This window comes from Melitaea cinxia, chromosome 10 (genome assembly GCF_905220565.1).
Source record: "Melitaea cinxia chromosome 10, ilMelCinx1.1, whole genome shotgun sequence".
NCBI lineage: Eukaryota > Metazoa > Arthropoda > Insecta > Lepidoptera > Nymphalidae > Melitaea > Melitaea cinxia.
This window is the reverse complement of record NC_059403.1, coordinates 5,214,919-5,242,329: the sequence shown is the minus strand read 5'-3', so window position 1 is coordinate 5,242,329 and position 27,411 is coordinate 5,214,919. Positions and strand designations below refer to the sequence as shown.

Genomic DNA, 27,411 nt, shown 5'->3' with positions numbered 1-27,411 from the left:
GGTATCTTAGATGAAATAACTTTTATTATTAGTATATTGCTACATAGTTAAATAATATTAAAATAATTATAATAATTAATTTACGAAGTCTTTCTGAAAAATGTAATATTCTTTCGATTAAAACAATGTATATTTATAATTAAATTTTGTACATGTGTTATCTATATATATAAACACTTAATCCATCATGCTGCTCTTTGCCCCACGGTTTCACCCGCGTTAATTTGAAGAAAAGCCTTCCTCGGTAAATGGGCTATTCAACACAAAATGAATTTTTCAATTAGAATCAGTATTTGCTGAGATTAGCGCATTTAAACAAATAAACTTAATAGCTTTATAATATCAATATAGATGTATAGATTTGTTCGCAATAATTGTCGTATTTAATAGAAAACGTTTGGTTATTTCATATCTATCTGGGCGGTAAGTACTCGCGCGTGGTAAACCAGGGTTAACCCGCGTATCTTCTAGTGAGATTCCCATCAAAATCGATTCAGCCGATTCGGAGATTATACTGGAAAAACAGAAAGACAGACAGACAAGAATTTTAAAATCGTTTGTGTTTTAGTATTGTGTAAAAACTATATATATGCATTTGAAAAACACAGTTGTTTTGAAATCACAGACAGACACTTCAATTTTAATTATATGTACAGAGGTAATTAGGGGTATTTACGTAGTAATATAATTATAGATTTATCACATTTTCTTCGTGTAGTCACCAATCACCATAGATATATTTGGCACATTTACGACACTTCATGGTCGTTTTTCAACTGCAATTTTGTAGGCAGATGAGACATCTTCCTCATTTAATTGCTTAAAAGTCACTGTTTGTTGTTGTAGGGCCTGGAACTTCACCATCATAAAGGAAACCTCTATCAGGCTGCACTATGTTTTACGAGTTTCTTTTAAAAATGCTTTTGTAATACAAATATACAGTCATAATATACAGTCTGATGACTGAGTCTGAGTCTGATGAATAAAATTTTGATGAAAAAAATATAGTATATAACTTATGGTCAAGAACGAACGAAACAAACCCCCTGAACCCCATCCTTCCACTTTGTGATGCTTTCACGCTTTCATTAACTCCCCTAGCAAATAATACGTCACAAAAACATCTCCTTATCATGACATTTTGTTGTCATCAAAATTTTTTAAGAACGATCAAGTTAGGAGAATATAAAAAAAATTAGTACGTACGTCACGTTTTCTTAGATACCCCAATCCCCGTTTTTATATTTTATCATGTAAAACAAAGCCATCCGCCATCCCTCTGGCATATACTGGCATACGTGAATTTGAAATAAACGCTCTATCTCTAATTTTATGAGAATATAAAATATAAGTAATAAACAGTTTAACTCTATAGAATTAATAAAATAAAGTCAAAACATGCCGTAAACCGTAAAATACAAAAACATACCGAACTAAATTTGAACTACGCTAGTAGCCGCGCGGGGTCGCAAAGTCCATAAATGCTACCGTACTCCATGTCTAACCATTTCTGCTGTACAGACCTTACAGATGTGGAAAGGGGCGCGCTAACGAGCTAGGTAGCTTGCAGAAATTTTAAGTTTCTAGTGTAAATAGTAAAAAAAAGAAAGCTAAAGTCACTGGTCGGGTAGATCCCGCGCACCTAATTAAAGGAAAAAATATTTCTAAATATAAATTACAGATGTATAAAAGTTCAATTATGCTAATACAAAAGTAAATAAAGTAGTCCTCGTTTACATCTTATATATAAAATTCTCGTTTCGCGGTGTTTGTAGTTAAATTCCTCCGAAACGGCTTGACCGATTCTTATGAAATTTTGTGTGCATATCGGGTAGGTCTGAGAATCGAACAACATCTATTTTTCATACCCCTAAGTTGTAGGGGGGGGGGATTAAGGGGGTTAATAAGATATATGGCAAAACGACGTTTGCGGGGTCAGCTAGTATTGCTTATACTATTTCATTCAATAATAATATAAGTACTTTTTTACAAACTCATGTATGAAAAATCGAAAAGCTACTCGAAAATTCTCAACCAATTTTGTACAAGCTTACTTTACCAAAGGTAGTTTAAGCCTACAACATAACGAATATAATATACATTGCTAGCTGGCTATTCAAAGTATACTGTTTATTAACTTTTCGTCTGTATAAAACCAGCAATGTAAGATTCTGAATCAATAAAGCCGTACCGCCGTTCTAGTACGTAGGAGCCCCGCAGACACGCTACTCTCGAACAGTCCAGACTTTTCGAGAGTTGTGCGCTAGTGTATAAATAAAATCGCTCTCTACCATCTGACTCAGTTCATATTGAAACATAGGAGAGTACGTTTTGCACTGAGCGTCAATTTTCTCGTAAACTTGTCGTACCGTAGTGTTGTGTGATACTGTGATACATTCCAGTGTTTATTGAAATATGGAATCACCTGTTGTTGTGGATAAGCCGCCGGAGTATTACGGGAACGCTACGAATGAGGTAATTTCATTGATAAAGATTTATATTATTAATAAGATAATTAATAATTAGGTCTTCGAAACTGATCAATGAATTAAAAAACGGTCATTCATTATTTTATTAATTATTTTTTAAATACAATAAGATTTAATATTTAATATATATATATATATATTTTTTTTTTTTATTCAAGTATTACTACAACTTAATCAATTACAGATAGGAAGAATTTTTTATGTATTTACTAGCTGTGACCGCGACTTCGTCCGCGTGGAATTTATCAAAAAAATATTTTTCAGTTCGCAGGGTTATAAAATAAATTTATTTAATAAAAGTAGCCTAAGTTACTCCTTATTGCATCAGCTATTTGTCAGTGAAAGTCCCGTCAAAATCGGTCCAGCGGTTTCAGAGATTAGCCGGAACAAACAGACAGATAAACAGACAAAAATTGTAAAAAATGTTATTTTGGTATACGTACCGTGTCATACATCCATATTCATTTAGTAAAAAAACGATAATTTAACTATTACAAAACGACTCTCCAATTTTATTTATTTGTATAGATGATTTTTATATTGATATTAAAAACGCGATGGAAAAATATAAAATAACTACACACATTAAACATCTGCATTGATAAATCGTTTTAAAATAAATGATTGTTTACTGAAGAATAATACTAAAACTGAAATTTGTAATTGTTTTTACTTGATCGATCCACACATAGACACTTTAGAGAACATGTCTATTTATATAAAAAAAACTAATTTTATTTTAAACAGTTTAAGCTACATTAAAACACATTGATATTATTCACGTGAGAATAATTCATTGTTTTACCTCAAAAATAAAACAAAGCCAATGTAAATTGTCACGTTGCGGGCCGTGAGTCAACGGCGCGCGCGCAGCTGTTATCGTAACGCCATTTATAGACGTGGGCTCTTCAATAAAATGTTGTTTTCTACGGACGTGACCTCAGGGGGACGAGGGCGTGGAGATGACATAGATGTGCTACTTTTTACCACCTTAAACTTATTAATATTCCGAGGAGAGAGAAATAGGGAATAGGGTCAACCCTGTTTAGTTAAATTGAAGTAAAACTTCTTTACGCACGTTTGACTTGGGGAGTAAGCTGGGAATGCGTGAAATGCGTGACAAAAGTGTTACGAAAAGTGTGATCCGGCGAGGCTAACGAAAGTTGAGAGGGAGATGAGTTAGAGAAGACAGAAAGAGAGTTACGTTTCGTAAGTTTTATTTCACTCGTGTGTTAGCACACTCGATTTTTTTAAACAATTCTTACAATTCGTAAAGTAAAGAAAAACTTTGAAAAAGTATTTTTCGTAATAAATACCTAGCTTTAAATGAAAAAAATAATGAAATTTACCAGAAAACTAGTTTTTGAAACCTAAATAAAATGACATGATCTTGGTTATCAATAATTCTATTTAAGAAAAAAAAAATACACAATTATAAAACTTGTATTAATAATGTACTTTTCTTCGCATTTTCGGTCTTGTATAAAAATTATAATTTCCTAATTTTCTACGCTAATTTACACGGCATTTGTTATATTATGATAGCATGTAGTCACATAGAAACAATCTTGAAGTAATGCTGAAAATTTCCTTCCTCGATAACCATATTAAATCTCTTGATAACATCCTTACTTATACGTTCACTTATAGGCCCTTCTGTTGAAGATAATTCCGCGTCTGCGTAATTTAACATTTTAAGTGCTGCTCTAAATACAATATCGATAGGAAGGCGCCGCTTCTGTTGTAGTTTCGGTTTGATTACTACGGAACTGTTTTGTGTTATTTGGAAGTTTATTTTGAACTGATGGTTGATATATAGGTATTGGTCTTATATGTAGAGAACGGTTCAATCCACAATCATTGCGTATTCTCTGGTTAATAAAATATTGAGAAGCTTTTTTTTCATCGTTTAATATTTCGCAGAACCCCTTCTTAGTCCATCTTTCTTCCAAAGTTTATTATTAAAATAAACTTTAATTGTTTTTCGTTCATTTTATGTGATTGACATTTATATCTAGACAAACAAAGCAAGACTTATGAAAAATACACTTGTGTTTAAAAAATAAAAAAGAATTAAGTTGAACTGTTAAAATAAAATTCAAGCTTAACTTCCTTTCTGTTTAAATTAAAAAGTTTACCTTCAAATTATTTAATAATTTAAAAAAAATCGTAGTTTTTAGAAGGCCATTTTTGAAACAATTGTTTATTCAACGACCTGGACATTTCCTATTGCATACTAGAATATAGGTGTAGCTTAATAAAATGTTAATAGAAAAATAATATAACATATAATAAATAGAAAAATTTATAAGAGTTAAAAGAAAAGTATTGGGAAAGTGTTGGACACGTTAATTTCGGTATACCTATTTGCAAAAACATAAGTAGTAAATCTATAAAATCGAAAGCAATAAATTACGAAATATTAAAATTACTCTTGACTTATACTACATATATACTTATACTACATTTAAGTAGGTATCCAGCGAACGCTAAATATATAAATTACAAAGATTTTACATGTAGCATTGGACAAGTTCACGGATTCGTCCACGAACACCAGCTTCGGAACGCTAAAACGAGGATTTACGTTTTAAGTAAACATTTGTCTAACTTTAGCCGATGATGTCAGCGCCGTTTAGCTTAGAAGGTAAAATATCGGCTGCGAACGGTCCGTTTGTAGTGCGTCACGTCGCCTACGTGTACGATGCAAATACGGTGTGACAACGAGAAATCATTCGAGATTAATACTTTATTAACCGACTTCCAAAAAAAAAGAGGAGGTTCTCAATTCGACTGCATTTTTTAAACGTATATACGCTTCAGCCTGTAATATCCCACTGCTGGGCATAGGCCTCTTTCCCCATGTAGGAGAAGGATCAGAGCTTAATCCACCATGCTGCTCCAATGCGGGTTGGCGGATATATTCCCTACTTTGAGTAACGATCGCTATCAGGTGTACATGATAACAACCGGGACCGACGGCTTAACGTGCTCTCCGAGGCACGGTGGGGAGACTTACAAGGACTGCACACACACACCCAGACCACAGCAAACACCTGTATGGCCAATACAAATGTTTGTCATGTGCGGGGATCGAACCCGCAACCGCCAGCGCAACAGGTACAATCCATGGCTGTAACCGTTGTGCCAACGCGGCGTCATTAAACGTATGTTACCTCAAAACTTTTCCATGGCAGAACCGATTTCTATCGAACCGAGTACTATTTGAGTTATCTTTAATAATGCGTATTTACTCGACTACTTTTTCGTCTACCTACGTTATATTAATTGTTGATCTAATTAATTAAAGTTGGTTTTTTTTCTTTTGCGAGCAAACACCGCCGGATATGTAACTAGCACCATAAAAAGCGTAGCCTGTCGTTTTCTTATTAACCTCATTACATTGACAGAGACGAAGACAAATGATAATTGATCTCTCCTTTTAGTTTATAATTCGATTATTTTTTACGTTCTCACAATTAACAATAAAGTTATCACTCGCTATACGATGTCGTATGTATTGTAATGTAACGTCCTTCTCGGTTTTAATTTATTAATATTTAAATATTTCGACATGAATATATATATATATATTAGTTGTGAATTATAAAGAAAATGTTATACCGACTTAGATATTTTGCTTTCTTGTAGGTCCCTCCCTAAGATCCCTATCTTTATATTAAAATACCAAACTGACAATTGGAATACATTACCTATACTCGTTAAAGATTTTAAAACTCTGATATTAAACATAGTGCTAACGTGCAAAACTTATCTCGTCTCGTCGTTTAGTCATTAGTTTTAATTTTTTATTATATTAGATATCTTCGCGTTGTGATGTCGATGCGAAATTGCTATGTTATTTGTCGGCCAATGACTTCGGTTTTATACACCGTGTATTAAGTAATGTTATTCAGAATTAAACATTTTTGATGCTTAAACATTTTTGAATAGACATTTTTTCACTATCTTTTTTAAATTTATTACTATACTTAATTGAAATATTGTCTCAAATGTTAAAACTTGACATTGGCCGAACATTGGTTATTCTTGATATTACTTAAACGTTTTCAATCGCGGAATCTATGTTGTTATATCTTTTGCTTAATTACACAGTCGGCAGTACGTAAATTGAACATTTATATCAGACATGCATACCTTATATTGGTAATACTCTTTTCAGTTGTGGAGACTAATATAATATTTCTTTTATTTATTTATTTATAATTACGCAACTAGTAGTCGATAGCTGAGTACGTGTCATCTCATAAAGTAATAAACTGTACACAGTCCACCTCTGTATATAATTTAATTGACGGTGTTCTAAACAACTGTAAAAAAACCTTTTTTGTCGGCAAAATCTTCATAACATTTATTTTATTTTTTTGTTTATCCAGCTCTGACGCAGCTCAGTATCTCCCACACGCGGTGATGTCATTCTCGATAAAACGATTAAATAATCACAACATGAAATCGAGTTTTAATCTTTAGAACGTGATGTTAAGTAACCTTTGGGAAAGTTCAGGCGTGGGTTATATAATAGCTTATTAACTATTTGGTTTCGATTTTAGTTTTACATTTTAGTAAACTATAATACTAAAGGAATACTTACTGTAATGTGTATGTGTATGTGATGTAAGTAGTACTATGATTGTTGTATATCCAACCTACCAATAATATAAAACTGTGATAAGGATTACCACGGATTCCTTCCAACGACTATAATCGTTAATAATTATGAATGCATTGAAACAATATTTTTATCATTAATTTTGTATATTTTATTACAGCTCATACATGCATATTACAAATATTTTTCCTTGTCGAATTCAATGGCAATACGCCCACGAGTCGTTAGCCTGAATAATACCCTCTAAAAAGTAAAAGGAAAATAATCTAATATATAAAATTCTCGTGTCGCGGTGTTTGTAGTTAAACTCCTCCGAAACGGCTTGACCGATTCTCATGAAATTTTGTGTGCATATTGGGTAGGTCTGAGAATCGAACAAAATCTATTTTTCATCCCCCTAAATGTTAAGGGTAGTCTACCCCAATTTTTTTTTTAATTTATAGATAAATTATTTATTTTAGTATGAGTTGGCGTTAAAAAATATATACAACCCTAAATTTTCCCCCTTCTACCACCAACCCCTATTTTTAAATAGCGTTTAGCGCCAAAACAACGTTTGCCGAGTCAACTAGTATAACTAACATATACCTAATCCAATATGAATAGCTCTTTGTCCTCCTGTAAATTATATTTCTTATTAGATTTTCAATTTATTCTTATGATTATTATTAGTAGTAAAGAATAAAGTTATTTGTTGTCCGTCTATGTAATGTGTCTCTCGTTGCTGTCATAAATAATTATTATTATGTCAGCGACGAGACATGGAAAATGTGTTGCGCTAGCGGTCGCGTGTTCGATCTATAATCCATCGTACAATGTTTTTCATACAAATGTTTGTATGTTTCGGGACTCTTATACATCGTTTTTAGCCTACTGAGGTATTTGTTAAGTTTTTTTTTTTTAATTTCATGATTAAATGACATAATATAATTACAATTTACTCATGACGTCACATTGAATAACCATTAAAACCTGTGAAAGCAGGGCAGGTCATTAGTATAATCTCTCACGGCCACGAATATATCGTAATGTGTCAAAAGTCTTTGTGTCAATTTTTTTTGTTTAAATTATAATTTTGTAAACAGATTAGATTATACATAATTTATAACATGTGCAACACTAAATGTATTACAACTAGGCATACCGCGCAGTCTTTTCTCTTTGAGTTCTGTAACTTGTCAGGTTTGTTGACATTTTTGGTCAATACCCCCTGGATGTTTGTAGACTGAATAATGAAAATAGGAATGAACAGGCGTCAAATGCAAATAAGTAAACTGTAATCTGACTACGCCTAAACCTTAGCGCGTTTTCGTTCTTTGACTAAAAAGTTAGTTTCAGGGAATAACTGACCTATCTATACTAAGTTACTTTATTTTTTTTTTATACACATTCGTCAGATTTTTTAAGCGTTAACTGGCATCGTCCCGCCGGTTTCATCCATGTTAAAAGTGTGAAAATACAAAATGATTTTTTTACATTTCTACATTAATTTTATGTGATTGTATTTTTTACGTCGAGACTACAAAAGAATTTCTTGAAATATTGTATATACATGTATAAAACTTTCATATCACGATGTTCGTCCGGGCTAATCTCCGAAACTACTAGATCGATTTTAACGAAATTTTGAACAGATATGTAACTTTTTCCAACTTAAAATATAGGCTATATTTTATCTCGTTATATATTCACGAAAAAAAATTTTATAAGGCAGTGTAAAGTTCGCCAGGTCAGCTAGTTGTTTGTTACAAAACTCTTCTGAAACGACGACCGTTTTTTATGATTTTTTTTTGCGTATATTTATTAGGTATGAGAATAGGACGTAGGCAATTTTTACTTTTTTTTATACCGTTATACATATAATTTAGGCCGCTAGATACTAATGGTGTCTATTCGATTCGAACAACGTTTGCCAGGTCAGTTAGTTAGCTCTATAATATTTGATTAGGCAGTTAAATTTGAAAATTAAATAAATACATAGGCGTATAAATAATTGTTAACATAAGAAAATATTTTTTTTTGTTATTTGTCATCTAATTATACAAATAAATTAACCCTCAAATGCAATAACAAAAACAATAAACCGCTTCATTAAACTTGATAATGGTTGTGTCACGGAAATGAATTAAGAACAAAGGCGCCCCGAGAATCGGTAGTAAACGTTCAATTAGTAATTATTATTGTGAACATAATTATACATCATTGTATAATGTGGTCATTGTAAAATGATCAATTTACTTTGTGTATCTATCTACTCTTAAACCTACGTGATTGGCGACATGATCTGTGCTATTTTTACACTTTAAAGCTGTCGAACAAAACGAATGAATTAATTCCAAACAGTATTGTCATGCATGTGGTTGTTTTCAAACAACGATAGAAAATGACTAATTTTCTTTATAATTCCAATTTTATTCTGGTTGACTAATAGCACCTTTGTTTGTTGCCAAAGTGATATAACACAAGAATACAGTTCCATGTAACTGTAAATACACCTTTACATATTATTCGCTTTGAATTTTAGGCTTAACTTTTGAAAATATTATTTTTGTTATTGGTATTAATTTAAAAGTCTATTTGTTCTAGAAGAATACAGGCTATAAACATTACATACATCCCGTATGAGATGTAACCATATAAGTATAATCAGAGATTTGTGTCTTATGTCTCATTGCGTTGGTATGTGTATCTAATGTATACACAATATATATATATATATATGTGTGTGTGTGTTTGTGATTTATTTAAATTTTTTATTTAACACGAAATATGAAACACGTCGTCGTTGTCGTCGTCAAATACTGTCCAATGGACGAACAAATGCGGAACTGCAAATTAATAATAATAAACGCAATAAATAAATAAAACGAGTATCAATTCCATATGCTATCTTCTCCATCTCCGTATACATTTTTAATAACATGTTAAACGCAAACGACCGTTTAATCGAAGGTCGCCAGTTCAACGAATTTTAAACTGATCAATGTTTATCGACGACACTGAGTATAAATTAAATCGTTCAGTGTATAATTTCGCTTTTACCAACCGTCCCTGTCGTAATAAAATTATTGGCAATGATATTTGATTATACCCCACCGTGAACCGGCATATTAACAGATTTCTTTACGAATCGAATATTTTTCATCGAAATATACTTACGACGGTATTGAAATGATAGCGTAACGCAGAAGTCTAGACTAGGAAGGTCGTTGTACGACCTCTTCTGCCAAATATGGAAAGTTCTTCGCAACGCAAATGACTTACTGGCGCACGATATCGTTTTCATTCGCTCCGCTATCATTGATATTTCATGTAATCTTATTTTCCTAAATACAAAGTCCAAGGCAATTAACTATTCATAAATATTAAAATATGCAGAATTTAAACGTTCAGTTATTCTTGTCAGCATATTTTTATATTTATTTTAAGTAACTTAACTTTTTTTTTTAATAATATGTATAAACTTAACACGTTTTGTTAATGAATTGCGTTTTTCGTTTAATTAATATTATTAGCCTTTTTTGAATCCAAACATTTACAATTTAAAACACACAACAAAAGCAATAAATATAATTCAAGCTGAACTTTCAATGTAGTTTAAAGTATGGACCTATTATCATAAAATTTTGAAAAGTTTTGTTTTTGTCAACAGCGCGGTTTCCCATTTGATGAGGAGGAGGGTTCAGGCGCGTGGAGCGAACTCGCGGCGCGCCACCCGGACATAGCGGCGCGATTGCGACAGCGGCCCGCTACCTGGGCCAGGAAGCGACGTCCGTCCAGCCAGGACGGAATTGACGGTGTGTGATTTATTATTAAAAATAAGCAAATAAATACATTAGAGTTTTTGTAGAAGCTAACTTTTATTTTACGAATATTTTGAGCGTCATATACCATTCGTTCTTTAATATTACTATAAATATAAATAAATACGGCAGAAAAGATAATTTGTTAACGCTGTGTAATAAATAACAAATAATTTCTTTTGTTGCAGATTCCACAGATAGTTTCGGAGGTTTCGACAGATTTCCTTTCGACGATATTCCGCCAGAATTTAGGGAACACTTTCCTTCACATTGGAACCGACGGTTCGGTTCTAGAGAGGAACCGTTTCAGCAGCCATCATCGCCACAGCCACATTCGCCTCAGCAACAGACTGCAGCGACACAGACTGAACAGGACACGGAACATTCACACGTCGACCCGACTCCACTACCACAATACGGTTTGAGGAACACTGTCGATTTAGGACAGAAGAGCCCAGCCGATCCCAGTGTGGTTGATGCAGACGATAGGGCACACAGGTCTATGTCCGCGCCCCCTGATCATCGTTCAGTAAATCAAAATAGCAACAAAATGAGTGGACAGAACCACCAGGAACACCAGCAGCCACAACATCAGCCCGAGCAATCCTCCAACGTCAGGCACATACCGATCTTCGTGGAAGGTAGAGACGAACCAGTAATTAATAAGTCTGTCGACCATGGAACTCATTTCGCGGACCCGAAGCCCACCTATGTACCACCACCGCAGCCACATATCGATAGGGAACAGTACTTCGCCGACGATGGCCCAGTAGGTTTTCCTTTCGCCAAGAGTTTTGACAGACCTTTCTTCAAACAAGGACCTCAGCCGTTCACAAAACAGAAGATGTACCCACAAGCTTTTGCGAGGGGTGCATCTCCGCAGCGATCTCAATCACCTAAGCCTCAAACCTATCAAGAACCGCCGAGAGCGGAAACTCCGTCCAAACCGCAGCAGAAGCAGCCTCCACAACAGAAGCAGCCGTCCCCGCAGCAGAAGCAGCCCCCGCAGACCGCGGCTCCGCAGCACCCGTCGCAGAGCCAGGCGCCACCCCAAGCGCCGCAGCCTCCCCCGCAACCGGCACCGTCAGCTAACGATCCTATAACCCAAATCCTTAGTATTCAGACCGACGTCCTCAATCTTATGACGGATGTCGAAAACTTCAAAGGTACAAAAAAAGACAAAAAATACTTATATCTAGACGAGATGTTGACTAGAAATCTGATTAAATTAGATAATATCGAAACAGATGGAAAAGAAAATATAAGGCTGGCGAGGAAAGAAGCTATAAAGTGTATTCAGAAGTGTATAGCCGTTTTGGAGGCCAAAGCTGATAAAGGTGTTACTTCACTGCAACCTCAAGATATAGAGATGCAAAATCCGGATAGTGAAAAAGCAGAATCTACACAAGAAAGTGTACAAAATGGTGATGTAGAAATGAATGAAGCAACCAAAGAAGAAGAAAAAGTGGAGTCACATACAGAACAAGACCAACAAACTACGACACCAGTATCCGTACAAAAAACTGAGGAAAACATTAAAGAGCAAAATTCTGAAGATATTAAGAAAGAAGATGTACAGGCATGTGAAGAAGTAAATAAAGACTCGGCACAGCCAATTATAGCTGATACGCGACCCGAGGAGACCAAAGCTTCAGACGTAACTATAGAACCACCTCTTGAATCACAAAAAGTACCAGAAAGTAACGAAAAGAAAAGTCCCAAAAAAACTGTAAAAAAGCGAGACAAAAGCAAAGATAAGAAAGATGCCTCTAAGGACAACAAAAAAGAAGGTGTAAATAAGAACGAAGAATCTAAAGATAATAAAACGGAAGACAAAAAAGAAGTTGCAGATAAAAATGAAGTAACTGAAAAAAAAGATAATTTAAATACTGAGACAATAGTTGATAAGAGTGTAGATAATAAAGATGAAAAGGCAGATGTGATGCAGGTTGATACTAATGCTAAGGGTGATGCAAATAAAACAGATTCGCAGGCGATGGACGTAGACGGTGCTGCTAGTCAATAAATATAGTTTGAAATAGTAAATTGCTTAGAATCACGGTTAGATACCGCCGCACGCGGCCTACGACTTGCCTTTCCTTCTTCATGTTATTTGTTTGTGCCTTTGTGCTATCTAACACTGGTGTTGCCACATATTATTGTTTACGTTTGTACATTTTATGTTTTTAATTTTGCAACAATGAATTAGACACGATGTATGTAATCTAGGATTTGAAACGGTCCTCTAATTTAAAATCCTAATATTTAAATTAATTTATTGTTTATCATTACTTGATAACACAATTTTCTCAATAAATGTATGAATCCATAGTTTTGGTTTCATTAATATACCCATATAAAATAAATGTTCATTTTATAAATGAAAAAATCTTTTTAATATTAATAATTTTTTTCAAGTAAAAGGAAATTAATAAGGAAATATCTATATATTATATTCATAGATTACATTTTAATACAATAGGATATTTATAAATTATGCATAGAATCACAGCATACTTTTTAACGATTTATTATCAACTTAAACTAAACAAGATCAAATAATAATTATAATTAATAAAATATGAATACGTATATGCTAACGTGAGAAAATTTCATTGGTTCGTAAAAATATAACGATAATTGAAATAATATATAAATGATGAGACAATTTATGATTACTAAGTATGTGTTAGGATTTTAGATACATTATACAAAATTCTGTCAAAATATACACCAAAGTTCTTTCACTGAGTACCTTATTCTTTAGACAATACAATGATATACCTTAGTGTAGATAACTTTGTTATGGAGTGCTGGTTAATAACTAATTGTAAAGGCTTTTTGAATAAATACAACTTATTATCATATATATATATATATATATATATATATATATATATATATATGATAATAATACAAACGGCAATGTTGAAATAATCGGTAAATTTTTTATTTTTAATTTTTTACGCAATTTTGTCAAAAAGTATATGTAGCAGAATAATTAAAATATTCTTTTACGATAATAATTAACTAAGGTATTCTCTTACAACAAAATGTTTATATGTTGACTTTTTTAGAAACTAGATATACCAAAGAAGCATTAAATAAGGCATTTTTTTACGTATTTCCAGTCATTGATTTATCGAAATATCACAATCCCCCGACTGCCTCACCTGCTGTTATAAAAAATTGTGATAGTATCTTCAAATATGTGAGATTATTAAATCAAAAAAATTTAATTTGTGTTATTTCGATAAATTACCGAGACTTAAAAATACCTTATTTAATGCCTCTTTAGTGTATCTAGTGTTTCTAAAAAAAATATACACGTACAAGTTAGGTTGTAAGATTTTTTTGTTCAAATTTCGATTAATGGTTTTATTTAAAAAAAAAAAACTAGCTTATGCAGAGCTGTGATAGCTGAGGTAAACGTTTCTCTTGAGACGGTGGTTTTATAGTCAAAATTTCACCTAATTTTTCCTAGGAACCTATCCTGCTATACTCTTTTTTCCATAGGAATTTCTACAAAGTATTAGAAAAGTCGCAAAAAAATCGGCAATTGATCATCTTTCCGGAGTTTTGCGATCAGCACCAACAACGGTTTAGGGATTCATTTTTATTTATATAGATTATGCAAATGATTGTTGATTAATCAAAATACGGTGTTTGCAAAATTATACAACATACAAATGATTACTCGATATTCGATTAGTTATTCGGCCTCCGAATGGTTATTTGGTATTCAGAATACTTCAGTTGCAGCATTCCTATAAGTCGTTTATTATACAGATAGATCCTGTATAATTTTATTATAAAATATTTTAATTAATATTTAAATTGGAATAATTACGCTAGTCCAGTCAAACAAACAGACGAGTTAACTATTTAGCTTTATTATGAAGTATAGATAATCATGTATTTTTGAAGTAACAAATGGGCAAACTTTCAATATGAAATAGTTCCTGGGGATCTTTAAGTCACGAGGTTACTTCTAGGTATGCGTGCTCCATCCTAGACCGCATTTTCACTTGATATCAGCATCAGGTGAAATAGTGGTCCAACGCAAGCCTATCCCATCATATATCTAGTATTTATAAAATTCAAATGTTCAGTGTTAAGATATCCACAGTTCTCTTTGGAAGCTAATTTAAAATAATAAAAAAATCAGTCAATACTAAAACACTCCCATGCGAACAATCACTAGGAATGAGTTCAATCGTAAACTCCCATTTTACTGGTTATCTTTATTCAATAATTCATTCATTCCCATTCCTTCATGACTCGGTCCCAGTCTTCATTAGCGATGAACGGCTTGTCGATGCAAGCGATCATATATTCGCCGCAGAAGATACACTCGTTGGCCACAATGTCGTCCACTTCATTCCTCAATACTTCTCTAAGGGGCAGCCCACTCGACGTCACCGTGGACAGTTCGATGTTCGACAGCACGGCGAGCTGCCGCTGGAGATCTGTAAGTTTCTTTCGACGCGCTGGAGCTGATAGATAAATATTATTCTAATTATTGTATTTAAAAATAATTTACTGCTAGGTATATAAAACTTAAAATATGTATGTATGTATTCCTTTGATATTTTTTTACTTATTTCCTCTGAATTTTAGTGATTTGAGTTTTGCCATAAACATATCTGCAACGTTTTTCTCGTTATTTTTCTAATTTGTAATTTTAGCAGATGATCTTACAAATGTAGCAGACACATGTGTATATCTCCTTCTATACGTCCAAGGCAATGTTATTAGAGCAACTGAGATAGGGCACAGCAAGATATATCCTACTCAAAATATGGAGCAGCCCGACTAGTGGAGTACCTCGACCTTTTACAGAAGATCACAGCTAAATAGTATTATTTTCAGCAGTTTTGTTTCTTGTTTGTGAGTAAGGTGACCAGAGCTCCTGGGTAGAGTAGGGGATAGGGACGGCAGCGCGCTTGCGATGCTTCTGGTGATGCAGACGTCTTTAAGCTACGGTAATCGCTTATCATCAGGTAAGCCGTATTAAAGACTGTATAACGCCAACAGTTCTGACAGATAGTAATCAGCCAGATATAGCAGACACATGTCTAAGCTAACTTGGAAAATATCAGAATTATTAATTTTTATATCGACCTTAGTTTTTAAGATTTTATTACTATTAAAAATTCTCAGGATTTACAATTCATAGTAATTTCTCTATTACGAATTTCTTCCTACGTGTTGCCGACAGTCGGCGGGATTAGAGTCGGCGACCTTTATCCCAACACTCCCGGAGCTCTGGCTATCTTACTAATCTCGTGAATAACACTTCTTAAGAGTAGGTTATTTAGCTGTGAACTTCTGTAAGGGTGCGGGTACTATTAGAAATTTTTAGCAAGATATTTACTTTTATTTTATTACATAAAATTTACTACCACTAAAATTGCAATTGAAGGACCAGAAAAAGGGAGTTGTCACAGTGTTTTTGAAAAATCCGCGAGTTTTCACGTTCAATTCACGTTCCTAAAAAACCGTTTTGGAAATAGACGCAAAGAGGAACATTTTTCCTCCTTTCTTTTAGAAGCGTATTTAAATAGTTTCATTTTAACAAACAAAAAAAAAACGTAAAAAAATGTTATTAAAATAATATACCATATAAATAAAAAGCTTATATACATTTTTTGTTATTTCGTAATTCCTTAAAACTTGACCTTAAAATGGTTCTCCTGAAAAGTTGGCTTAAAGTAACAACTCCTCTTTCCCCTGAATACCTGTACGACAGGGTTCACGTACCTAGGGCGGGCTGCGCCTCGGCCAGCAGGCAGTCGCCGTGGAAGCGGTGTCCGCAGGGGAACAGGTAGAAGGGCCGCAGCAGCAGCGCGATGTCGCACAGGCAGCACGCGTCCGCCACGCCCACCAGCACGGCGCGCGCGCGGAACGACTGGATCTCGCCGCGCACCTGCCGCACTCTACACTTTCAACTGAGGTAGGCCACAGCAGGAATTTCCTGCTCGAGATCTGGAGCAGCCCGACTGGGGTAGTACCTCGACTTTACAGAAGATCACAGCGAAATAATACTGTTTTCAAGCAGTATTGTGTTCCTGTTGGTGAGTAAGGTGACCAGAGCTCCTGGGGGGATTGGGTCGGCAACGCGCTTGCGATGCCTCTGGTGTTGCTGGCTGGTAAGCTACGGTAATCTCTTACCATCAGGTGAGCCGTACGCTGGTTTGCCGACTTACTGATATAAAAAAAAAAAACCTCAACTGTGACGACTCACGAGCACGAACTAAGCTACAGCTTTAGTCGACGATTTAGCGAATTCGACAAGCGTCAAATCGTCGATCTAGCAGAGAGAGATGCCAGGCGTACAGAGACCACCAGATAATTAGAGTACAATAATAGAAACAAGTTACTCGGTCTAGTAAAACGACCGGTCACCAACCCGCCGGCCCGGCGTGGTGACTATGGGCAAAACACGTGAGTTTACGCCATTTTCGGCGCGAACTTGTGGAGGCCATGTCCAGCAGTAGACTGATAGGCTGAAGTGAATACAAACAAGTACAATAGGGTTTACACAAGTGACGGTGCGTTGGCGCAGTTGCGTTAAACCCGTAAATTCAAAGTTATTTAGCCACTAAACTTTTATGTTAAGAGAAAACAATTTTTTACTGAAATTTTTCGTATATCAAAAATAATAAATCGTAAAAACAAAAAGTGCATCAATTAAAGATATGAGGTTTACTCAAAAATCGTATCTTATAAACGGTAAATAAAAACATTTCTTTTAGAGAAATTCTAACGTGGATTAGAACTCCTCGCACTTTTAGACTAAAAATAATTTTACAAAACAATCAATGTAAATTTTTTAAATGTAATCTGATTATGACGTGTGTGGTCGCCCAAGTAGAATAGCACCACCCCTTTTCTTCCCGTGGGGGTCGTAAAAAACGACCGAGGGATAAACCTGGCTCAAAATCATCAGGGTCCTGGAGAAGAAAAATTTCATTTGAAACCCGGAATGGGGTCTACGTCAAGCATTCATGGCATAGCTCTAAAACGCGAAAGACCCCTGCAGCCGAACTGGCTGCACTCGTCGTTCCTGTGGACCTAGCCAGTGAGGTCGAGAGGGTGGCGCAGAGCTTAGGCAACTCTGCGTTTTCCTAAAGAGCGTCCTAGGCGACACAGTGTCTGTTTCACACTAACTAACGGAGACTAAGGGCAATGGTGCCATCTGATTACGTCAATATAATTCTAACAGAAAATTGTTATAGCATGTGATCAGCTTTACAAGCAATATTTAAGGACCAAAAAGGAGTCAGAGGTGCATTTTGTCATCAATTTATATTTTCTTCAAAGTAGCAATATTACCGTAGTATGTGTCAAAAATAATGAGACGTTAAGCATTCTCTGTATATCCAGTTATGAGGATTAGAACTTACATATTCAGCCGATTTTGTGGCATCTTCCATTTCAGCTTTTAACTCCTCTATTTGATTGTTGTATTCCTAAAATAAAAATAAAAAAATAAAAAAAACGGTACACAAAAAATTAACTTATTTGAAATATTAGGTTTAAAAATATTTTATTAAATAAATAGTTCTACCTGCAAAGATTGACAAATTGGTTCCCTAAAGTGATCAATAGTAACGACGTCGCTGAAGAACGGCAGGATATCTTCTATTTTAATAAGGGGACACTCCTCGAGCAGACTCATTGCTTCTTTTATATCTTGATTCTTCGTTATAACATGTTCAGCTAAAATATTTCCATACTGTTAATTTAATAATTATTAATATTCATTACAACAAAACTGAAGTTACTGACTGAATAAAGGAACGTACCCATACTACATGACGTGTGTAAAAATTATTTTTATTTTTGCCATACTTCTGGATTACTACGTGAAAACACGAAGGAGAGGGTCTTGGCCAATACTACCGGTGGTCACCAAGGTGGGTCGTTAAAAATTGTATAAAGGGTCACATACTATGGGAATATTTTCTATATAAAGTATTTATATTTTATTTTATTTTTTATTAGATAAAAAAATATGGAAAGTATGTAATGTAATGAAATCAAAATGTAAATGAAATATGTACCAATCGTAAATTGTAACCATAAAAAGTCACGGACAATATGTTAAAAAAAAATAAGAATTTGTACGTGTGTTTGTGTTACAACATTAGGAAATTCTAAACATTTTTTTAATATCATATCAAAAAATTTCGATCTAGTGGATACATCGTTCCATAGCTTGATTGGCTAGAGCACCGACACGGTCAGTCGGAGATGCAGGTTCGATTCCCGCTGGAACGGTTGATTTTTGATATGATATTAAAAAATGTTTGTTATAAGAATTATTAAATTTTCTATTACCTATGGATGTACCACGAAGGTCACAACAAAGCTAACAAAGAAACTAGTAAGAACAACAACTTTTATGGGATCTAGATTGGTAACCCGGGCAAAGATTTATACAGGTGATTAGAAACTTCCTTAAAACACCATCTATTTCACTGTCTTACCAATGCCCAGCCATAATCGCCTTTGCAAGCTTATATCATCTGGCATATCTGCGAGACTTTTCGCTAAAGATAAATCCAATTCTAATGCTAATTCAGCCGCTGACTCCCACAAGCCTAGTAGAGCTGACAGCTTCACACATGCCTCGGAGAGACCTTTCTCTCTACATAGCCTGTAATTATTTATTTATTTGTACAATAGAAAAGCTTATGCTAAAGAAGGGCTTAACGCTATTCAAATTTTTGCTAGCCAATGCATGGAAGTCAAAAGACTGATATTTATATATTTATATATCATGTATCACAAATGTTTACATGGGATCTAAAACAGCAGTAGAAAATACGTTACATGCAACTCCTATGAAAATAATACATTATTCATTTGGTTCATATTCGAAAATGACTCAAAGAATCTTTAGAATTATATCGTTCTTTTATTGCCTTCAAAACTTCAGTAGATATGGAAATAAGAAAATGTAAAAGGTTTTAGATGATCCAGCGTTCATGATAGATTGTTGTCATGTAATAAGTTATAAATAACACACATATAAGCCAATATAACCAAATATTAACAAACACAAACGCATAAGTGATGCACATTTTGTTAGTGCAGCTAAAAAACAAAACTTACCTCAAAGCATAATGAACATCATAATTGACCATTGTCAATTCTTGACCCTGTCTTGCAAGATATCTCATTAAAGCTTGCTGGTCGTTTTCCACATACAATGTCAACAAGTAATTATGTATCGCTCGATCTTTAACGTTGTAATTTTGAAGCATGAACTCCAAATATCTTATAATTTCAGTAATATGGACTTCATCGTTCTTACAAGAAAGAAATGCTGGTAATAATTTTGAAGGGCTTAGTAGAGGTCCTTGAGCGATTAGAGCGTTAATCGTCTGCTTGGGTATTTCCTCCAGTAGAGATGGCGCGAATTGGTAAAACAAATCAGATTTCTTCAAAGTCGTCAGCATTTTTAAAGCTTCCATGTACGATTTCTTGTAAATGTTTTGGGCGACTACATTTTCATAGTCCTCATTGATTACTGTCAATTTAATAAGGTTCTGTTTATCTCCATGGGAGGACATCAGGTCATATACCACTGATTTTATATGCTGCATGCACTTGACTACTTTTGGCTGAAGTAAAAATACTTCGAAATCACTCTGAATTTGATGGTACTCCTGTGAATCGTCTTTACCAGTACGTCTCATTGTCCCCAACTGCGATAAATATAGCTCTGTCATCCAAATCACAATCATCGATATTAGAGTTTTGTCGTCATCCAAAGCATTCAGTCTCTTTCCTAAGTAAACTTTTAGCGCATTAACTTGCTCCACTTCCAAAAACTTTAAGCAAACTGTTTCAAAACTGCTTTGTGTTTCCGCGTAAATTTCTGCGCTTTTCTCGTAATCGCCTTTAGTGAAAAGCAATTCCGCTTGTTTCACGTTTATGATATCTATAAAAGCAGGATTATTTTGACAATATTGTTTTGCTAAATCGAATTGTTCTTTGTCCGAATAAATCCTCCATACGTTTCTCTCCTCTCGACTGACTTTGTATCTAAAGACAGCGTTGCCTGTGACGGCCCAAATAGTTCGTCTTATCGGATCTTTTACTATGTTCTTTAATTTTCCATGAACTTCGGAGTATTTGTCTTCATAGACGAGTTCTTGATTCAACAGGGATACAGCTTTAACTCTATCAGGGTACATAAGAATCGCATGAAATTCTGTTAGGACGAAAGAGAGTGGTGTATTATCTTTGCTGTTAGTACCATTTGATGGATAGTTAATGAGTTCACTTTGAGTAAAAAGTGAGTTAGAATTTTGTTGCGACGTTGGGTCTAACTGTAAATAGAAAGTGTGAATTAAATATTTAAATTAAAAAAAAAAAAAAAAAAAACGAAATTAAAGAATTATAATTTTTAAATAAAATCATACTTGTCCATAAAATATGCCAGGCTCTGTCAACCAAGCAAATGTTTTAGGAGTGTTTGTTTTATCAAAATAGAATTGAAGTTTCGAATATTTTAAGGTGGATGGTATTTCCTGGAAACCGGTCTCTGGAGTTGTGAGATATGTATGGAATATGGACTGGAGGGATGGTTTATCATCCGCTATCATAGCATGTCCTATAAACTGGTACAATCTTGTTGGTGTTGTAACAAATATGAAGTACTTGCTTGTGTTTGCTACTCTATGGAATTGGATCCCAGTTATTGGTGTGTCCTGACCTTTACCAATATCAAATATCTGCAAAATAAGTAAGGTTTCCACAATAAATAAAATTCCATTTTTGTCCAAAGTCTAAACAATAATGAAGCTATAAAAACGTTGAAAAAAAAAGTTTAAAAAAAAATAGAAATTTCAATATTACCAAACCGTCAATCTCCTTGCCTCCATATAAAGGCAGATAATTAGGCAGCTTGAGGAAATAAAAACACATTTAAACCATAAATATAAATTCATTTTATAACTTTTGTTTTTCTACCATTACTAATATTACTAAGAAATCAAATAGGATAATTATATACCATGTGTGATGTACCTGTGATTATGAAGCTTGCAACATTAATATAATACAAGATTCATATTAAGAACAAATCTATATATGCATGAATAATGAGAAACATAGTCTTAAAGATTCCAATAATATTATTTTCTATAAAGGTTGACTAGCTTTTAAAATATAAACAGAATTAACTTTGAAATCATATAAGTAGTAATCCATTATTTTTAATTTTGCACTAAATAAAGTTGTCAATAGCCAAATAAGCTAAGTCTCCACATACATAAGTAATTAAATAGTCTTTTATTTTAAACATATTGTCCGTGACTTTTTTATAGTTACAATTTACGATTGGTACGTATTTCATCTATTAACTGACTTAAAAAAAGGAGAAGATTACTCAATTCGACCGTATATCTTAATATATAAAATTCTTGTGTCACAGTTTTCGTTGCCATACTCCTCCGAAACGGCTTGACCGATTTTGATGAAATTTTTTGTGCTTATCCCGTATCTATGACAATCGGCCAAAATCTATTTTTCATCCCTCTAAATGTTAGGGGTAGTCCACACCAAAATTTTTATTTTTTTATTTTTTAGACAAAATTTTTAATTTCTATTTTTTTATGATACAACATTAAAAAATACATACAACCCTAAATTTTCAACCCTCTACCATCAACCCCTATTTTTAATAGCGTTTAGCGGCAAGACAACGATTGCCGGTTCAGCTAGTATATATATATTTATGTATGTTTGGACAACTTTGTTGTTTATGAACCGATTTGGAAAATTCTTTTTTGTTTGAAAGGAGATATTCTAAGTGTTGTACCATGATAAGGAAACCAAGATCTGATAATGGGATTCCAGAGAAATCGAGGGAAACCCTCGAAAATCCGCACAACTCTACTAGGTGTACCACTTTTTTACCATTGTTACTTACAATTTTGATGGTTTTTAATTTAATCGAAAGCCAATGTTTATCATGTGGTCACATTTAAGAGTAAGAGTAAACTTTGATAATGCGTATTTACTTGACTATTATTTCGTCTACCTACGTTGTATTACTTGTCGATGTAATTAAAGTCTTTTTTTATTTGTTTGCCAGCAAACACAATATTATGTATTCTAAACATACAAGTTATTGCATACCTGTCTCCAGTACTGCTGGCTGGCTGTAAACATTTTATCACTGTCAGCTTCTAATTCAGTTTCTAATATATGTCCTTGAGATGTTCCAAGTAATATGGGCCCAGTTGTGTTTATCGACTTATTTTCATAATTCCAACCGACTTCGGTTACTTCGTAATTTCTAGATTTTGTAACTGTCTTAAGCTTGCTGCTCTTACGATGTAAGTATACAAGTTCAGGGTTCCCATCCTTGTTCCTTGGAGTGAAGGCCAAGAGGAGATGGTAGCCGAGAGGGTCCAGGAATATGGACGTTAGTTTTGTATTTGGTTGCACAAACTTTGAGTAATGTATTTCTAAAAAGTTTAATCAATCAATTTAAAGTTTATAAAAGTTTTAGTCCTTTCTTATTACTGTTAGTTATTAATTCTCACTATCTGATATTGAAACCAATTTATATTATTTGAAATATATTTGTTAGTTACAGGATTTTATTTTGATAAGGACTAATTAAAATGAGTGATTATATTTAAATTTTTGATACAATGTAATGAAATTATAATTATTAAAATAACATGAATATATTGAAATGACATTAGTGCTGTCACTTTAAATTTTAGAATAATTATTAATATTTTATGAACCACTGACTAAAACTCGTTAGGTAAACACACTCTGTATAGACAAGATTCAAGATAATCATCTTTGTATTGTTACCTTCATGTTGATCAGGCATTTTTAAATCAAGCCTAAACAGCTTTCCATTAGCCATAGCAAGAACTAAGTAGTCACTGCAAACAGCAACGTGAGTTATCAAGTCAGATGGATTAAAATTCATCTTCTGCTTGGAAAACATAGGTGTGTTATCATTTAACTGCATATTGATATATCCAGAAGACGTCATCTGTTCAGAGGCTGGTACAGAACGCTGTGAAACCTGAGAGGCCTGTTCATATTGATCAAAAATTGATGTCATCTTGATTTATTATTAATGTTCTGTAAAAAAGTATTCTGCCATTTAACACGTTTTGAAATAAATTATAAGTATTTTATTAAAATCGTATTTAAACTTACTACGCTTAAAAGGTAAAAGCTAGTTTAATACTTTTAACTATTTCTCATAAACAAATTGATAACATAGGGATTCACCACAATCACAATCGTATCCCACAATTTTCCCACAACCAGTGCTCCCAATTCTCGAAATAACTTTTCCCTAATTATTTTAAAAAAATCCCCACATTTAAAAGTGAAACAATTAGCAAAACCCGTAAACCTAAAACTGATATTGTTTAAAAATCATTCAGATTATTTTTGACGTGACAACGTCCAAAAAATCGATGAACACCGGCACCATGCACGAAAAAGGATGACTTATTGTCCCGTTACGCTCATTGCATGCTTACGCTGGTTCTATCTCTCTTTCGCTCGATTGATTATGCGTTCGAGATGTTTTGTTATGACGTTGTCACGTTAGCTATCGTCCGTACCATGGTCCGTACTCCGTAAACCAACTTTACAGACAATCATTTTTTTTTCAAAGGGTTTTAAAATAGAAAAAAAATAATTTTGTATACTTGCTAACGACTATTTATTGAATGTGTTCTTTTAAAAATTGATAACTAAGGAATTGTTATTTTTTATTCATTTTTTATATTAAAATATATTACGTTCTGGCAAATTAAAAATTCCCAAAAAAATACCCTAAAAAATGTAACCACTAAAACTTTCCCGTTACTTGCAAAATATCCCTAGATTTAAAGGAAAATCCCCCAAGTTGGCAACACTGCTTACAACTTATTTGACAATCACAAACATTGACATGGTTGTGACTATTACGTTCCGATTCAGATATGAAATCAATTATCAAATAAATATTCGTCTATACATTGAAAAACTGTGACTGTATTAATTCAAATTATTTTTTCCTAGGCAGTTCAAGATAAATATTTTAGATTTAAAGAATTTATTTCTCATAAAAACATAGCGTTCACTTATAATGAGATAGTATTTTAGTAGACTTCACGCTTTTCAACTATTCTGGTACCTTTTTTAGAGGTTTTTTAAAAATGCGCAGTATTCTCCTTTTAGAATTCTCCTTTTTCTCCTTTCTCCTTTTTGCAGAATACTGCATTCTCCTTTTCATCGAATCGATTGTAACTAATATTAGTTATTCGAGAGGGAAAGCTGTTGAGGGCGTCCCACATGTCATCATCATTATCATCATCATCATTCCAGCCAATTGCAGTCCACTGCTGGACATAGGCCTCCACAATTTCGCGCCAAAAATGCGTGGATCATGTGTGTTGCCCATAGTCACCACGCTGGGCAGGCGGGTTAGTGACCGCAGGGCTGGCTTTGTCGCACCTAAGACACTGCTGCCTGTTTTCGGCCTGTGTGTTTCAAAGCCAGTGGTTAGATGGCTATTCCGCCATCGGTCGATTTTTTAAGTTCCAAGGTGGTAGTGGAACCTTGTTATCCCTTAGTCGCCTCTTACGAACCAACGGGAAGAGAAGGGGTGGCTATATTCTTGCCGTAGCCAGATAGTAAGTCGACGGTAGGCGACAAGTGGCGGTAGGTAGGCAAGGCGAAGGTACTCGTCGATAAAATCGAAGTCGGTTTTTTTCGTTTGCCTGCAAACATAATAATTATTATTCATCTGACTGATATTATGACACTAATTTTCTTAAGTTTTGTTTGGACGTACCAGCTTTATTATATTATTAACTATTATATATTATAAAATTATAACGTTATAATTTATAATTTTATATTACACTGACAGATTATATTAAGATTACAAAAATATTCGATGACGATTGCCTCGGTTTTTTGTCACATCACTACAAAAACAAGCAGTTGACATAATCTTGAAACAGCGCCGTTTGACTTGGATTGACTTTTAAAAGCTATTGTTTTTATATTTGTTAATTAAGTAATTGTAATAATTTTAGCACAAAATAAATACATTTACTGTAATTTGGCATTATTATTCGATTTTTAATTTTATTACTCGTTAATAAGGTAATTAAAAGATATTTAAAATTTTGCCGTAAATTGTACGCCAGTTCAAAGCTACATCGCTCGGTCTGTCACGATCTGTCAGAAACGCATTCTTAGAGCGGCCGGACCATGGAGCATAGAGAAACCCGCCACCGGGGGCCGGACTGTAAGGTGTTATAAATTGTCAATCGTACTATATTTTCGTACTTTTTTCTCAATGCACCCGTTATAGGTAGTAGTTTGATTCTAACATGTTCTAAGAGTCCTTTCCAAGTCAACTTATCATCTATCCATAAGCCCGGATATTTTTTAAAACAAATTAAAAACGTAAATAGTATTAATTAGAAATTGACTGTTTGACATTTGTAATATCAATGCTGCCACTATTAATGTTTTTTTCTTTTAATGCTGATTTCAAAAATGTACAAATTACTGAAGGTTTACTGAATAACCGCTCTGGTGTAGAGGTGCAAGTAATCGCATAAAACACCGACGGTTTGCACGTTCAATTCCTGCTAGGCATGTATATTTGTATTTGTACAAATATTTCTTTCCAGCTTGGTTGTCTGTCTTTGTGAGTCTCCCTACCGTGCCTCGGAGAGCACGTTAAACTGTCAATTCCTGTTGTTATCATAAATAACTGATAGCGATCGTTACTCATAGAGGAACATATCCGCCAACCCGCAGTGAAGCAGGATCGGGTGAACTCGGGACGCCGAGTATACACGAGTGAGAAAGATACAGACAGCTGCTCTTTGCTGTTGAGCGGTGAAAGGCTCGATCTGGTGAACTCGGGACTTATTGCGTTATTGCTTGATTGTGATTGCCAATGAAGTTATCACTTCTACCGTGCGATCTTAAGCACATACTCTATTTATTTATTTTACTAAGTATTACTGTATAGTGAGATTAATTCACAAGTATTGCTAGATATGTTAGATAGATCTATCTAGATCCAGATAGCCCAATAGATAGATAGATAGTTTCAAAGTTGAAACACAATAACTTCCCATACAAATCATCGTTTTTTTATTTGGAATTTTCAGCAGGGTTAGAAAGCCCGTTTATAATTCTTTGATAATACATTGCTTAATTAAACACAAGGTTATAAAAACATATTTTACGACACTGCTCAACTCTAATTATCTGTAAATATATAGTTATGAAGTTTTGTGTTGTTTAAAAATATTAAAAAAGATTAAATTCAAATATTGTTAATATAAAATTTCAATTCATTTTCTGTTATAAGTAAGCCAGACAAGTTGAGAGTGATACGAAATAGTGAAAATTTGCTGTGATTAAGAAAAAAAAACTTTTTTCTTTTTTTTTTTGTACATTAGGATTACGTAAA

General features: G+C 33.8%; 2 protein-coding genes across 2 annotated transcripts in view; one reads left to right on the top strand and one right to left on the bottom strand.

The window, feature by feature from the left end:
- The window catches only part of LOC123656976 (BAG domain-containing protein Samui), a 33,891-nt gene extending 20,638 nt beyond the window's left edge, over nucleotides 1-13,253 (top strand). The window contains exons 1-3 of the mRNA XM_045592584.1: nucleotides 2,401-2,475; nucleotides 10,772-10,916; nucleotides 11,111-13,253. Coding sequence (XP_045448540.1) covers nucleotides 2,416-2,475; nucleotides 10,772-10,916; nucleotides 11,111-12,948 — 2,043 coding nt within the window. The 5' untranslated portion in view covers nucleotides 2,401-2,415 and the 3' untranslated portion in view covers nucleotides 12,949-13,253. Of the gene's footprint in view, nucleotides 2,476-10,771; nucleotides 10,917-11,110 lie in introns of the transcript that reaches the window.
- Nucleotides 13,254-14,795: 1,542 nt separating this feature from the next.
- On the bottom strand, nucleotides 14,796-24,240 carry LOC123656975 (vacuolar protein sorting-associated protein 18 homolog). Its single transcript, XM_045592583.1, has 11 exons — nucleotides 24,132-24,240; nucleotides 23,775-24,053; nucleotides 23,082-23,413; nucleotides 21,798-21,845; nucleotides 21,362-21,673; nucleotides 20,046-21,268; nucleotides 19,418-19,587; nucleotides 18,496-18,647; nucleotides 18,332-18,397; nucleotides 16,686-16,851; nucleotides 14,796-15,418 (listed from the first exon to the last, which is right to left on the bottom strand). Exons 2-11 carry the CDS (start codon nucleotides 24,031-24,033, stop codon nucleotides 15,183-15,185), a joined length of 2,964 nt encoding a protein of 987 aa, XP_045448539.1. The 5' UTR covers nucleotides 24,034-24,053; nucleotides 24,132-24,240; the 3' UTR covers nucleotides 14,796-15,182.
- Between the last annotated feature and the right edge of the window lie 3,171 nt (nucleotides 24,241-27,411).

Excerpts from the sequence above, each read along its gene's own strand:
- LOC123656975 (XM_045592583.1), bottom strand. The coding sequence starts at position 24,033 with ATGACATCAATTTTTGATCAATATGAACAGGCCTCTCAGGTTTCACAG. Across the intron at positions 21,846-23,081 it reads GCCAGCAGTACTGGAGACAG|CTGCCTAATTATCTGCCTTT; the intron begins GTATGCAATAAC and ends TATTTCCTCAAG. Across the intron at positions 21,269-21,361 it reads CTGGCATATTTTATGGACAA|TTAGACCCAACGTCGCAACA; the intron begins GTATGATTTTAT and ends TTCTATTTACAG.